This window comes from Neopsephotus bourkii, unplaced genomic scaffold (genome assembly GCF_033783945.1).
Source record: "Neopsephotus bourkii isolate Nb327-2 ecotype Australia unplaced genomic scaffold, CSIRO-AGI_Nbou_v1 NB_1423, whole genome shotgun sequence".
Lineage (NCBI taxonomy): Eukaryota > Metazoa > Chordata > Aves > Psittaciformes > Psittacidae > Neopsephotus > Neopsephotus bourkii.
In genome coordinates this window covers 3249088-3264884 of record NW_026901900.1, presented here as the reverse complement: position 1 = coordinate 3264884, position 15797 = coordinate 3249088, and the positions used below count along the sequence as shown (strand labels likewise).

Sequence of the window (15797 nt, the reverse complement as noted above, 5' to 3'; positions counted from 1 at the left end):
TGAGATTTCTCTTCTGTAGGGTGCATGGGGAGGTCTCAGTGTGTGCCTCATGCTGGTGTCACCCCAGTACTGGGGTTGAAGGGGAGCCCATGGTGCTGTGGTGGATACGTTCATAAACCAGCAGTGAGGCTGTGTCATCGTCTCCATCCTGGGCTTGATGCCCCAGCTCTTGTGAAGGTCGTTTGTGTCTGGGGGGGAACTGAGCTCTGTCCTGGGCACCCCAGCTCCTGCCTGGACCAGCCTCTGCCCTGCTTTTAATTGTAGAACCATGGAATGGGTTGTGTCAGAAGGGACCTTAAAGCCCCTCCAGCTCCAACCCCCTGCCACAGACAGGGACACCTTCCACTGGAGCAGGTTGCTCCAGGCCCCTGTGTCCAACCTGGCCTTGAACACTGCCAGGGATGGGGCAGCCACAGCTTCTCTGGGCACCCTGTGCCAGCGCCTCAGCACCCTCACAGGGAAGAGCTTCTGCCTGAGAGCTCATCTCAGTGCCCCGTCTGTCAGGTTAAAGCCATTCCCCTTGTCCTGTCCCTACAGGCCCTTGTCCAAAGCCCCTCTCCAGGTTTCCTGTAGCCCCTTTAGGCACTGGAGCTGCTCTGAGGTCTCCCCTTCAGGAGCCTTCTCTTCTCCAGGCTGAACCAGCCCAGCTCTCTCAGCCTGGCTCCAGAGCAGAGCTGCTCCAGCCCTCACAGCAGCTCCACGTCCCTCCTGTGCTGCTGCCCCAGAGCAGCATCCACAGCCCCTTAGCCTTCCCCTCCTGTGTGGTGCTGGGCCTGGGCACACTGAGGTGCCCCAGGAGCATCCTGCTCCTCTCAAACACCCCAAATCCTCCCATTCCCATCCCTCCTCTTCCTGCAGGCTGGGAGCTGAAAAGGGAAGGTCCCTCTTTACATGGACCTGTGATGCTGTGCAGGGCTTGTGGACAAGAAAAAACATCCGCAAAATATAGAGAACAGGGAATGAACAATCCAAATCCATGCTGGATATCTTCTCCATCGCCCTTCTCTGGATGATGGAGTGGGGCCAGAGAAGGGCAACGGAGCTGGTGCAGGGCCTGGAGCACAGTGTGATGGGGAACGGCTGAGGGACCTGGGGGGTTCAGTCTGGAGAAGAGAAGGCTCAGGGGGGACCTCATCGCTCCCTACAACTGCCTGACAGGAGGATGGAGCCAGGAGGGGCTGGGCTCTGCTCCCAAGGAACAAGGGATGGGACAAGAGGAAACGGCCTCAAGCTGCACCAGGGCAGGTTTAGATGGAGCTGAGGAACAATTCCTTCCCCAAAGGGTGCTCAGGCACTGGCACAGGCTGCCCAGGGCAGTGCTGGAGTCACCGTCCCTGCAAGTGTTCTCACACCGTGTAGCTGAGGCCTCAGTGCCATGGGTTAGTGCTGGGGAACGGTTGGACTGGATGAGCTTAAAGGGCTTTTGCAACCCGGCTGATTCCATGATTCTATCATTCCATGTTTCCATGATTTCATGATTCCATTTGCATGTGCTCTGGAATGGGAGCAGAGGCAGGCACTGGAAATTCTCCTGTCCTTGTGAGTAGTCCTTGAATAATTCTGCATAATTGGCAGAGCTTCACATAAAAGTGGAGTCAGGATGGGGGGTTTGTTCTGCCCTGCTCTAGCTCTGCATAGTTTTCCTTTAATTCCCACCTAATTAAACTCTGGGAATGTTAGAACAACAGTAATGGAGGTGACAGCACCTGGGCAGGAGGTGCAGGCAGGGAGCGGAGCAGGCAGAGCTGGTGGGATGTGCTGGTCTGTTGTGAAAGGGGGAGCCCCAAAAAGCATGGAATGAGGGGTACAGGGGGTTTGCCCCCCCAAGGTGGATGGATGTAGTAGGGATGAAAGTGCCTCTTTCCCTCCAGGGATGATGGAAGAAACCTCAGCTTAGTGGCAGGGATGAATCCTGCCCGGCACTGGGCTGTGCTGGACGTGGGATACATGGAGTGAGTTGGGATCATCCTCATCCAGGACCTGCTCCTGCATGGGCCCACTGTGGAGCTGGTGCTCTGCTGCATTCCTGGTGCCCTGGTGTGGGATACTTGGCTTGTTCATCCCACCACAGAGCCCTGGGGCAGGAACTGGTGCCAGTGGTGAAGGATTTCTCCATGGGTCCTTAGCACATAGCCAAAGGCTGGATGTGGCAGCAGCAAGTTCTGCACCACCCATCCCTATGGCAACCTGAGGTGGGATCATGGAATCCTAGAATGGTTTAGGTTGAAGGGACCTTGAAGCTCATCCAGTTCCAACCCCCTGCCACAGACAGGGACACCTTCCACTGGAGCAGGTTGCTCCAAGCCCCTGTGTCCAACCTGGCCTTGAACACTGCCAGGGATGGGGACTCCCAAGTCCTTCTCCTCAGGCTGCTCTATCCCATCTCCCCCAGCCTGTGTTAGTGCTGTGGTTGCCCTGACCCAGTGCAGGACCTTGCCCTTGCCCTTGCTGGGCTGCATGAGGTTCACATCCCCATCCAGTGTGGAATCTCTTGCCACCAGTGCGTTGTGCCCGGGAGGGTTTGTCCGTAGCAGATGCGAAGCTGCGGAGCTCATACAACACTTGTAAGTGCAACCTGCACGCGAGGAGCAGCCCCACTCCTGGTGTTAACCACTCAGGGCTATGCAAATACAACCAGGAGCTGCTAATGAGGGCTACAATTAGCAGTAATCACTGTACAGGCCTGATTTGATTAGATTAAGGAAACAAAGGGGGGGGTGCATGGGCCAGCTGGGAAGAGTCGGATCCCTGCCTACATCCTGCAGCCCTCCAGCACAGAGCAGGCGAGGTCACTCCATGCACTGCCCCCATCCCATGGGATATTAGGGTGCTGGTGGGTCCCTGCACATCAAGGGAGCTGGTTGGTGACCCCAAAACACCGCACCCCCCACCCTGACCCCCATTTTTCCCTCATCCAGGACACCCAGAAAGCGAAGCAGTTCCTGCCCTTCCTGCAGCGCGCCGGCCGCTCCGAGGCCGTGGTGGAGTACGTGTTCAGTGGCTCCAGGCTGAAGCTCTTCATGCCAAAGGAAACCTGCCTCATCACATTCCTCCTCGCAGGTGAGCCCCCGACCGTGCTGGGGGGGTCCTCACCCCACTGGGTGCAGGGTCCTCAGTCACCCCATAAGGCTGTGATGAAGTCAGTGCTGGTCAGCCTGGGCTGGGGGTTTAAGTGGAGATGACCAGAGGGGTCAATGGCTGCCCCATCCCTGGCAGTGTTCAAGGCCAGGCTGGACAGGGCTTGGAGCAGCCTGCTCTAGTGGAAGGTATCCCTTTGGGTTGGAATCAGATGGTCTCTAAGATCCCTTCCCACCCAAACCAGTCTTTGATTCCCTGATTCTGTGACCCTGGGGATGATGGAGGTGCGAGGGGATGCTCCACTCTGGCTGCATCACATCATGGGAGGGAGTTGCTCATCCCTGTGTGCACACAGCAGTCATTTTAGTAGGTCCTACAAAAACAGTATTCCCCCCCCGCACACCAATCCCACTCGTGGTGCCCATTTCAACCAAGGCTTTGCCTTGGAGCCAATCCTGGCAGCAGCATCATGACCCTGGGTGTTTGAAGGTGTTGTAGTGGGTCACAGTGACGGTGACCCGTGACACAAGGATGGGAAAGCCCATTCCCAAGCTCTGGCACTGCCAGATGCCTCGATGGGGGCGGATTTGGGGCAGCTCATCTCTTGCTCCTGTTTCTATGGCAATTAGGGTGTCTAAATGATGACCCCACACACGGATCGTTCACAGCTCCGTTATGAACAATTCCATAAGGTAAAAATAGACCCTGGAAGGGGGATAAAACCACGGAGATTTCCCTCAGCGGCAGCTCCTGCTGCTCCCACTGAAGGAATATCCATCCAGCGACCTGGAATCCTACTGGTGACCATCACCGTCACCACCCCGCAGCGATGCTCTCACCACAGCCGATAGGATCATTCCCAAGCTGGCTCCTGCCGTGTGGGAATCGTGTCCTAAACCTGTCCTTCTCCTTGTGCTTGTGCATATAAATAGTGACACAGGCTTATTTATAATTAACCATTCCTAAAGTCAGCTGCGAGCGACGGAGGGAAGGAGCCTCCCCACTCCTGCGCCGGAGACGGTCGGATTTGGAGGCGATAGAACTCCCACGTGCTCGGGAGGAGGAATTCAGGGATCCTGAAATACTTCTGCTTCCAAAGGCTGCCGCTGGGGCTGGGCTGGGGGAATCCTGACGGCTCCTGCAAGTGCTCCCTGGGCTGGGAGCAGCATCCCGCTTGGTCCGGCATGGGGAGCCAGCACGCTCAGAGATGCTGTTCCTGGATTCCAGGCCCTGCGTTCAATTGGGGTGGGGTTTGCTCCATTCCCGGTGGTTGAGTGGCCATTTGATGGGAGCTGGGAAGGAGCAGTCACAGATCCTGGTGCTGCCGAGGTCAGCAGTCCTCTTCCTCACTGGTGGGATGCTCGTGGTGCATCTCCTGCATCCTGGATCTCCGCAGCATCAGCAGCCAATGAATCCCCTTCCCATGGTGGGATGAACAAGCTCTTGCTGTTCCTCCCTGGGTACCAGTGGTTAAATACACCCGTGTCCACAGATCCTGATGGATCCAGTGATTCCAGGAGGCTCGAGCTTGGCCTCTCCACTTGGTCGGATGTTTTTAAAGGCAAGGGGAGGGCAGCCTGGAATTGGATGGCTCCAGGGAATGCACTCACTGCAAGTTATATTTAATCCCTGTTGCTGTGGAGACCGACTGGCTGTCGCCTGCTCCCAGGGGCTGATCTGCTCCCAGAAGTTCCCAAAGTGGGCATAAAACCTCCCCAGGCCAGGCTGCCTGCGGAGAGCCAGGGGGTGGCATTGCACAGGGCATCCTGCATTCCTCAGGAGCATCCTGCATGGCGTGGGATCATCCTCTATGGCACAGGAGCATCCTGCATTCGCCAGGATCATCCCATGTTGTACAGGATCATTCTGCATTACGCAGGAGCATGCAGCATGGCACAGGGCATCCTGCAGTGCACGGGATCATCCTGCATTGCATGGGATCCTTATGCATTGCTCAGGAGCATCCCATGTTGCACAGGAACATCCTCCAGTGCAAGTGAGTATCCTGTCTTGCACTGGATCATCCTGCAGTGCACAGGAGCATCCTACATTGTCCAGGCTCATCCAATGTTGTATAGGAACATCATCTATTGCACAGGAGCATCCCAAGTTGCGCAGGATCATCTTGCATTGCATAGAATCCTCCTGCATCACACAGGAGCATCCTGCATTGCACCAAGTCATTCTTTATTGCTCAGGGGCATCCCATGTTGCACAGGATCATCCTGCATTGCTTAGGACCGTTCTGAGTTGCGCATCCCAGCACCACAGCATGCTGATCTGTACTAATGGTGCTGCTGGAGGCACTTCAGGATCAAACCATCCTGCTCCCTGCTGACCCCCTGCATCAGCTCCTGCGCCTGCTCCCATTCCTGCTCCCCCCAGCTCTCCTCCGGGAAGTCCTGCCCCAGCTGAGGCTCTAATCAAGCTGCTGACATTAATTACAGGCTAGAGAGGCAGGTAACTGCCAGTGAGCACAGCTGATGACACCCCCCTTCTGCCTTCCCCTGCCACAGACCCCGCGCAGCTGCCGCTGTGGGTATTCCTGGGATGTGGCTGATTCCTGCCTTCCGGCATGGCCGATGCCACCCAGCCTGATACATCCGCCCCATCCCCTCCTCATCCTCGTGATCCCACCCCAGTTGGAGCAAATGCCAAGGCCAGAGCCTGGCATCCTGTGAATGCAGCCCTGGGGGAGGTCAGGATGGCTCCTTCCCATAGGATGGAGGTTTTGGGATGCATGCAGCCCAGTGGATGGTTGTTGTAGCAGCTCTGCCTCTAATGAGCCCCGTACTCCATAGGGTTCCTGCCCCATGGTCCAGCTTTGTGGTGGTCCCTGCTCCATGGTCCTGCTCCACATTTCCTGCTCAGGACCCTGCTCTGTGGGGGTCCTTTGTGGTTCTGATCCATGGCTCTGCTCCATAAGGATCCCTGCTCCATGGGGATCTCTGCTTCATGGTCCTTCTCCTCCATGCAGGTCCCTGCCTCATAGCATGCCCTGCTCCACGGGGGTTCCTGCTCCATGGTCCTGCTCCATGGGGGTCCCTTCTCTGTAGGAGTCCCTGCTCCATGGTCCTGCTCCATGACGCCCCAGGTCCATCACCCTACATGGGGCTGCCAGAGCATCCCCCAAGCCTCCATCCCTCTTCCCAGCCTCTGCTCGCTCCCATTTCCCATGGTTGCTGCATTTTGGGGTGGCCCCTTGGCTCCCCCCAGCTCCCATCCAGCATTAGCCCCAGTACAGCACCCATGTCCTGGGTGGGGGAATTGAGGGCTCACACCCTACCCTGGAGCTCCCACTGCAAGCACTGGTGCAGGTCCCTAATGTAACAGGGGGTCCCAGTTATAGGGATTCCCATTTTGGGACCATTTTGGGGGTCCCAGCAAGGCGGGGAGCATCACCAGGGTGCCTGGTGCCTCCCAAACCCTCCTCTGATGCCATCACCCATCGCTCAGAGCCAGCAATATGATGAATATCCGTGTTTTATGACTGCCTTTTATATATATCTGTATCAAATGGAAATGAGCATCATCAAGAGAAGACAGGTCCTTTGGAAATGTGACTTCAGGGATGCTCCCAAGGGAGCCTCATCCCGTCTTTCCAGCTAAAATATACACATTGGAGAGCTATAAATATGTGCAAATAGAGAGGAGCTGATTCCAGCCCGGGTACCACTTCCCCAGAGAGACTGTGCACATCCTGATGCTGACACGGAGCTGTGTGGTGGGATTGACACAGTGGGTGGAAGGATCCAGATGGATCCAGAGGGACCTAGAAAGGTGGAACCATGTGAACCTCATGGAGCTCAACAAGGGCAAGGTCCTGCACATGGGATGGGGCAATTCCAAGGACAAACACAGGCTGGGAGGAGATGGGATGGAGCAGCCTGAGGAGAAGGACTTGGGAGTCCCCATCCCTGGCAGTGTTCAAGGCCAGGTTGGACACAGGGGCTTGGAGCAACCTCCTCTGGTGGAAGGTGTCCCTGCCTGTGGCAGGGGGTTGGAACTGGAGGAACTTTAAGGTCCCTTCAACCCAAACCATTCCATAATTCAGGAATTGATGTACTTTTACAGTGATTTTCATTTGGATCCAAGCTCAAGACACGGTGATGGGGAAGGGAGGGGGTCTCCTGCATTCCTCCCACTGCGGGCTGGGTTGGCAGGAGTTGGCTCTGTCCGGCCCCCTCCCTGCTCCCGGCTGATTCCCTTTTTCCCGACAGCCTCTATTTTGGTCGGGATTCATGGTTAAAAATACGCCGCGCTCCCACACGGGCTCTGCAGCAGCAGCCGAGTTCCCATCACGACTTGGAGCCCGGGAAAGGAGGGAATAGCAATGGGAACCCCTCCGGCATCCTAGCGGGATCCACCCCGAAGCCTTTGGTCTGGTGCTGCAGCAGTGAATCGCATCGCATGGCTGTGGTGCAGCTTCGGGATCTGGCATTGGTCCTCGGCATTCCGGTCTTGGATGCAGCTCCTCTCCTCCCACCTCCTCTATTTCTCCCCACATCCATAAATCCTCCTGGATAGCGGTGGCAGGCGTGGTCTTATCCCTGCTCCCTGTGCTGGTTGTGGTTATGGCACAGCAAAGAGGGGGGAAAGCTCTTTAGAGCCCAGGAATTAGGGCTGGAAAAGTCCCTGCTCCAGGGGTGATGGTTAAATCTGACTGGATGTCCTGGAATGCTGAAGGGTATGCTGGGATGATGCAGGATACCCCAGTATGGGGTAGGATGCCCCAGAGATCCTGTGAGATATCCTGGGATGCTGCAGGATAGATACCCCCGTGATGCTGTAAGATGCGTCAGAGATGCTGCAGGATGAGTGGGTTGCTGTGGGATGTCCCAGGGATGCTATAGGGTATTCTGGGATGCTGCACAATGTCTTGGGATGGTGCAGGATGCCCCAGAGATGTTGTGGGATATCCTGGGATGCTGCAGGATGCCCCAGGGATACTGTGGAATATACTGGGATGCTGCAGGATGAGTGGGATGCTGCAGGGTGCCCCAGGGATGCTGTGGGACATCCTGGGATGCTGCAGGATGCCTCAAGATGCTGTGGGTTATCCTGAGATGCTGCAGCATAAATATCCCAGGGATGCTGTAGGATGCCCCAGGGTGCTGTAGGATATCCTGGAACGCTGCAGGATACCCCAGTGATGCTGCAAGATGCCCCAGGACATTGTGGGTTATCCTGGGATGCTGCAGCATAAATACCCCAGGGATGCTGTAGGATGCCCCAGGGTGCTGTAGGATATCCTGGAATGTTGCAGGATACCCCAGTGATGCTGCAAGATGCCCCAGGACATTGTGGGTTATCCTGGGATGCTGCAGCTTAGATACCCCAGGGGTGCTGCAGGATACCCTGGAATGCTGTGGGATGCTCACCCCTACCCGTCAACCTCCATCCCTGCAGGAATGGGGCTAGGATTGGAGCATCCTCTGGGTCCCCAGCAGCCACCTCCTCCATCCCCACTGGCTGCGGGTCTCTGCGCTCGGGAAAAAGCATTTAACCAAAGTGATTTGCAGCGGAATTCTTCCGGGATCCCAGGAGGGAGCGGTGGCAGCCGCATCCCTCATTGTGCACATTAATCCATGGCAGCTTCCTAGGAAGAGCAGCAGAGCCACGGCTTTGGTTCTGTCTCCCCGTTGAAGTGCTGGTAACTTTGCCAAGCGCCTTCCCGGGGGTTGAACATCCTCATCCCGACCTTTTCAGGTTTCCCATTCCCAAATCCAGTGTTCTCTTGTGTGGGTTTGGGAAGATCGGAGCAAATCGAGGGATCTGGAGCAGCTGCTGCGCTATTCTTTGGGAATAAATCACTGCTGTGGTGCATAACCCTTCCCCCAGCCCCTGCTTGCTCCGTGCAGGAGGAGGAGGAGGAGAGGGAGGAGGAAGGGAAGATGCTCTTGGCAGCGCTGGCTCCCAGTCCCCCTTCCCAGTGCAGTGAGATGCTCCTTGCCAGAGACAAGGCTGCTGTGGCCTCGCCGCAGCGCTGGTGGTGCTGTGCCAGAGCCATTCCCGCCCAGTGCCAGCATTCCAGGAGGAGGAGGAGATGCATCCGCTCCTTCCTCCTGCTCATCACTGGCTGTTGGCTCTGTGCTGGATCCAGGTCCAGGGCGGTGCATCCGAAGCTCATCCCACAGCCCCTGGGATGGACAAGGGTCCCCTCTCTCAGGATGTACCCAGGATCCCCCTGGATGTGCCATGGGAGGGTCTGGGGGCTCCAGTGTGTTCCCACTTGGGGGGGAATTTCCCAGCTCTCTGGCCACTGGTATGGTTCAGTGCCGGGCTGTGGGTTCCCATTAAGGAATTTCACTGTCTCCACAGCACGTTTTGATGCCTTCCCAGAAACATTCCATGTTTTCAGGCAGAGGATGTCAATGCCAGGGAGCCAGGGACGGGGTGCAGGCAGGGGTGAGGGCTGGCAGCTGCCTGCACTGCCATGGCAGCGAGATTCCTGCCAGATTCCCTTGGAGATGGCACACAGGAGGCGTGGTGGGAAAGAGGGAAAAGGGGTTTTCCTGGCACCAGCACCAGTCTTGGCAGCGGGAGTTGGGGTGATGGTGAGAAGTGGTGGATGGGTTGGGTGGAGGGTTGGAAATGGGCGTTGGGATGTGACAGAGATGGAGGTGAGGATGGGGATGCAACAGGGAGAGGGATGGGAATGAGGATGTGATGAGGATGGGGATTGGGTTACAGTAGGGATGGGGGCATGGATGAGGATGGGGATATGACGGGTGCAGGAATAGGGATGCAATACAGATGGGGATACAGCAGGGATGGGGATAGGGATGAGGATGGGGACATGACACAGGAATAAGGTTGCAGTAGGGACAGAGATGAGGATGAAGATGTGACAGGGATAGGGATGTGATAGGAACTGGGATAGGGATACAGTAGAGATGGGGACAGGGATGAGAATAGGCGTTGCAAGAGGGAGAGGGCTGGGGGTGCAATAGGGATGGGGATACTGATGAGGATGGGATATGACAGGGATGGGGATGTGATAGGGATGGGGACAGGGCTGCATCCACCTGGATTTAGGCCTTCCTTATGCACCCCCAGCCAGGCTGCAGTGAGATCACCTCAGTGGGTTTCCATGGGGAGCCAGAGCAGAGCTGGGATGTGGGGAGCCCCTTCCCAAGGTGCTGATGTGGGGGGACCCTAGGACCCTCAGAACCCCTTCAGTTGCCAGTGATGGGTGCACTGGAGTCACCCTAAAGTGCTCAGCACCCCAGGGCTGCCATCACTGGTGACACAGAGACAATGGGGACATCACAGCAGTGGGGTGAGCTCCCTGGGGGGGACATGGTTAATCTCTCGGCCTGCTTCCTGTTTCCTCATCCTCAGGGATGCCAGGAGGGAGCAGGGCTGCGGTGTCCCTGGTTGCTGGCAGGCCTCCATGCAATTCCCAGCACTTCATTAATAAGGAATTATGGAAAATAGAATGAATAATGCAGGATGTGGCGGTTTAATCTGAGCCGCTGCCAGCAGCGCGGTGCTGGTGGGGAGCCCGGGGTGGGGGGCTGCAGGGTCTGATGGCTCTGCCCTTGTCACCGTGTCCCCATCCCTGCTCATCCCATTGTCCCCATTGCTGCTGGCTTTTCCCCTGCTCGTTCCCATGTCCCCATCCCTGCTCATTCCCATGTCCTCTCCCTGCTGGCTCATCTCCTGCTTATCCCCACATCTCCATCCATGCTTACATGCCCCCATCCCTGCTGCCCCTTGCCCTCTTGTCCCCATGTCCTTAACCCTGCTGGCTATTCCCCATGCCCCCATCACTCTTTGCTCGTCCCTTGCTCATCCTCCTATCCCCATCCCTGCTCATCCTGTGTCCACATCCCTGCTGGCTCTTCCACTTCTTATCCCCATGTCCCCATCCCTGCTGGCTCTCCTGCTTCTTATCCCCATGTCCCCATCCCTGCTGGCTCTCCTGCTTCTTATCCCCATGTCCACACCCCTGCTTGCTCTTCCCCAGCTCATCCCATGTCCCCATGCATCCCAGGAGCTGTTCGAGTCCCACCTGAGCTTCGCTGCCCCCTTTTGTCCCTGATACGTCTCTTTGAGGTGACACCTCCACATAACCCCTGGTGCCCTCACCTTCCTCTTCCTCCCGCAGGCATCGAGTGTCCGCGGGGAGCCAGGAACCTGCCGGGGCTGGTGCAGGAGGGGGAGCCCTTCAGCGAGGAGGCCACGCACTTCACCAAGGAGCTGGTGCTGCAGCGGGAGGTAGGGATGCGGCCGGAATGCGGCACTGGTTTGGGGCTGGTGGCACCGGTGGGACATGGACCTCGCCAAGGGGCTGCCAGCAAAGGGCCAGGACAGAGTCTGGTCCCTGGGCTCAGCCCGTGTGTGGTGACAGGGGAAAGCCGCATGGACCTGGCTCGCAGTGCCGGGGGAGCCTCCGGTGATGCTGGTGCTGGATCTGGGCGCACTCTGCTCACTGAGGCTCCGGTGTTGGTTGGTGTCGGGGTTGTGCTGCAGTGCCGATGGCTGTGCCTGCAGAGCCGTGTCCCCACAGGTGTCACACAGTGTGTCAGGCAGTGGTGACACCGGGAGCGTCACGCGGTGCTGGGTATGTGCCGGCACCGGATCGATGAGGGCAGGTACAGGGAAGGGCAATGGTGGCTTCTGCTGGCAGTGGTGGGGACCCGTGCCAGGAGAGCTGATTGATTCCATTGGGGTTTGATTTATTTATTTTGATTTCATTTTACTTTCTTTCATTCTATTTCATTTTATTTAATTTTATTTAATTCCTTTTTTCCATTTTATTTTTATTATTTTATTTTGTTTTACTTTATTTTTTTATTATTTCACTTTTTTATTATTTTACTTGATTTTATTCTTTTTACTTTAATCTTTTTTAAATTTCACTCCTGTTCTATCATATTTTACACTATTCATTTTTTAAATTAAAAACTATATTATTTTACTATTTTCTTCTCTTTTGTTAATTTGATTTTATTATTTTTATTTTGTTCTATTCTGGTTTATTCCATCTTTATTTTATTACCCTGTCCTATGTATTTATTTTATTTCTATTATAGTCTGGTATATTGAATCTTCTAATTTTTTTACTTTATTTTTCTAATCTGTTTTATTTCCTTTTCTATCCTATGTGTTGAATAGAATAGATATTTTTTTTTCATTCTAAATTTTCCTATTTTATTCTGTTGGTTTTTTCTCCTTAATTCTATTCACTTTCTCTGGTTTATTCAGTTCTTCTCTATCCTATTTCATTCAATTCCGTTAATTTTTTGATCTATTCTGTTTGATGTATTTAATGACTATTATTTTATGTTCATGTTTATTTTATCTCATTCTCTGTTGCCAAGGCTGAGCCGTACGCTCTGCTCTGAATGCAGTGGGGCTGGGGCTGTCCCACACCATGAGCGCTGGGGACACTGAGGGCACTGGGGAGCACTGGGAGCACTGGGGAGCACTGACTGGGGACCCGTCTCCATCCCGAACCCCCACCTCAGCAGTGGGAGCTGGGCCGGGCGGCACCAGACACCTCCTGCTCCTGCAGCCGCATCCACATGGAGCGATGCTGCGGGTACAGGGATGCAACATGGGGGAGTCAGAAGCTGGGGAGGCCGTGCGGCTGCCTTGAGGATGAGGAGGGACCCCAGGGGGTCTACCAGGGGTTGGGGTGCAACCATGGTAGGTGCATGGGGGATACATGATGGGTGCAGGTCAGATGTAGGGTGGATGCACAGCAGATGTGCAGCGGATGCAGGGCAGATGCACAGCAGACGTGTGGTGTGGTGGTTGTACAGCAGAAGCACAGTGGTTGCAGGGGAGATGCATGGTGGGTGCAGGGCAGATGCAGGATGAATGCTCACTAGATGCAGGGTAGATGTGCGGTGGATGCAGGGTGGATATGTGGGGTTGCACGGCAGATAGGTAGAGGATGCACGGCAGAGGCAGGGTGGGTGCACACTGGACATGTGGCGGTTGCACAGCCGAAGTGCAGTGAATGCACAGAGGATGCACAGCAGATGCATGGTGGACATATGGTGAATGGAAGGCAGATGCAGGGTGGATGCACAGCAGATACACAGTGGTTGCACAGTGAATGCAGGGCAGATGCATAGTGGATGTGTCACAGATGCACAGAGGATGTGGGGTGGATGGGTGGCAGATGCTCAGAGGATACACAGTGGATGCAGGTCAGATGCACAATGGATGCAGTGCAGATGCAGGAGGCATGCACAGTGGCTGTGTGGGGTTGCACAGCAGATACACAGTGGATGCTCAGAGGATACACAGTGGATGCAGGGCAGATGCAGGGTGAACACAGGGCAGGTGCACACTGGACATGTGGGCATCGTGCAGCAGAAGTGCAGCAGATGCATGGAGCAGGAATGGGAAACGGGTGGAATGGGGCTCTGGAAAAGGAATGGGGAACTGGAGTGGGAATGGGGGAGCCAGGGCAGAGACAGTGTGCCAGTGGAATGGGAACTAATGACACCCCAGATGGGGACCTGGTTGCAGATGCAGATGTGGACATGGATGTAGATGTGGTTGCAGGTACAGATTTGGGCAGGGATGCAGATGCAGCTGTGGATGGATGCAGTTGTGGGCACACATGTAGATGTGGCTGCAAATGCAGATGTGCTGAGGATGCAGTTGTGAACACAGATGCAGCTGTGGTTGCAGATACAGATGTGGGCACGGATGCAGTTGTGGGCACAGATGCAGATGTGGGCACGGATGCAGCTGTGGTTGCAGATACAGATGTGGGCACAGATGCAGATGTGCTGCAGCTGCAGGGCAATGCTGCTGGGGGGTTTCAGGACCAGTAGGATCCTTCACCCTCCCAGAACACCGCTCGCTGGTGGCTGCAGGGACACAGGGACACGAGGACACGGGGCCGTAGCGCTGCACGTGGCAGCTCCATCCCTCCCTCCTCAGCATCTCGCACATGCAGGCGGTTGCTGCAAAGTGCTGACCCGCATCCCAGCACTTCCTTACCACATCCTGGAGATTCCCAGAGCCTGGCACATCCTCATCCTCCTCCTGCCCATCTCTGCCATCGTGGCCATCCCCAGGGGCTCCTGAGCCCCTTGGTGACAGCAAACCGGCCGTGGATGGCACAGCGTGGCACGGGCATCCTCCTTCCCGGATGCCTTCCTCCTTCCCACATCATCCCCCTCAGTTGTTTGTCCCCATCTGGCCCCAATGCACATGGAATTGCGATTGGAACTTGAACAAAGCCGCAGCTGCTCAGTGCTGGCTCCGTGTTTTGGGGTGCAGCTGGGCTGGGGGAGCGCATGCAGGGGGTTGAGACCCAAGTGGTCCTTAGGGACATTCCCCAGACCCTTGTCTCCGAGCCGGGGTGGGTACACACGGTGCTGGGCTCTTAACAGGGCAGGAGGAAACCCAGATTCCAGGGCAGCAGCCGAGAGCCCCGAGACTGGGGCAGCTGAATAGGGGGGTGACAGCTCTATGTTGTGGTGCTGGGGGGATGGCAGTTCTGTACTGGGGTATGGGGAGTGGTATCACTGTACTGGGGTGTAAGGGGATGTCAGCTTCGTCTTGGGGTGCAGGGGGGTGGTAGGTCTGTATTTTGGGGTATACAGGGGGGTGGCAGCTCTGTTTTGGGGTGCAGGGGGATGATATCCCTATCTGCATCCCTGCTACTTTCCTGCAGCGGGGGGGGGGGGATGTCCTAGGATTTGGTGCTGAGGCTCTCCAGAAGGGAATTCCCTTTGGTTTCCATGGCAACTGAGTGATGGGGACATCCCCCATCCATCCATCCCTCCATCCGTCCATCTCTGGCACCAGCACTGCCATGGGGCTGCCCTATGGGGAGCTGGGGGGGCTCATGGCTCCAGCCCCCCCCCAGCCTCCCTGCCTGCACCCCCGTCAGTGCTGTAACTGTTGGAAATGGTCCCCAAATGTCCCCTGTGCCCTGGCTGATGGGGGTGCGCCACTGCCCACACTGGCCCCTGCCAGCTCCTGTGACCCCCTGCAGCCCCCCAACCTATGGGCAGCCCCCCCCGACCCCTCCAGCCCCCCCGTCCCCATGTGCTGCAGCACTGCAGCAATATGCAGGCAGCAGCAGTGCAGCCAGAGCCATTCCCTCTGCCTGTGCTGCAGCCATTCCATCCCATGCCACGGAGTTCTGTGCCATTCTATTTCATGCCATGCCATGCCGTGCCATTCCATTGCATACCATGCTATACTGTGCTGTGCCATGAAGTGCCATTCTGTGCCATGGCATCCCACACTATGCTGTCCCATTTCATTCCGTGCCGTTCCATGTATGCCATTCCATTTTGTTCCATGCCATTCCATTCCACGCTGCAGCATCCACATTCCCATGTCCCACATCTCCACTGCTAGCATCCAGCTGCCACCATCCACGTCCCCATCACCAGCATCTGGAGCAGCCCATGTGCCATCCCTGTGCAAACCCTGGGGTGTGACACTCGGGACAGTTCGATGCCACCGGCTGCCTGACACCACCTTGTCACTGGGAGCTCCTGGTGGGAAGCGAATGGGAATCATTCCGTGCTCCTTCCCTTGGGTGACCTCTGCAGTCAGGATGTACACTCCATTACCCAGAATACCGGATTTATTCCAGGGGCTCGGCGACACCGTCATTATAACTGGGTGATGATGGGGCTTAATGAGTGCTTGGAGTGGGAGACTGGTACCCAGCACCCACTGGAGTGAGACACACATCCATAGGGATGCAGGAGCCCATGGAGCATCCC

General features: G+C 56.1%; 1 protein-coding gene and 1 long non-coding RNA gene across 2 annotated transcripts in view; both read left to right on the top strand.

Moving 5' to 3' along the window:
* Nucleotides 1–15797, top strand: part of SND1 (staphylococcal nuclease and tudor domain containing 1) — a 99129-nt gene that overhangs the window by 68668 nt on the left and 14664 nt on the right. The window contains exons 15-16 of the mRNA XM_061368105.1: nucleotides 2919–3060; nucleotides 11192–11301. Coding sequence (XP_061224089.1) covers nucleotides 2919–3060; nucleotides 11192–11301 — 252 coding nt within the window. The remainder of the gene's footprint in view (nucleotides 1–2918; nucleotides 3061–11191; nucleotides 11302–15797) is intronic.
* On the top strand, nucleotides 12769–14304 carry LOC133220131 (uncharacterized). The gene is made up of 2 exons (XR_009727644.1): nucleotides 12769–13244; nucleotides 13354–14304. It is a non-coding gene; the product is annotated as an uncharacterized LOC133220131 (long non-coding RNA).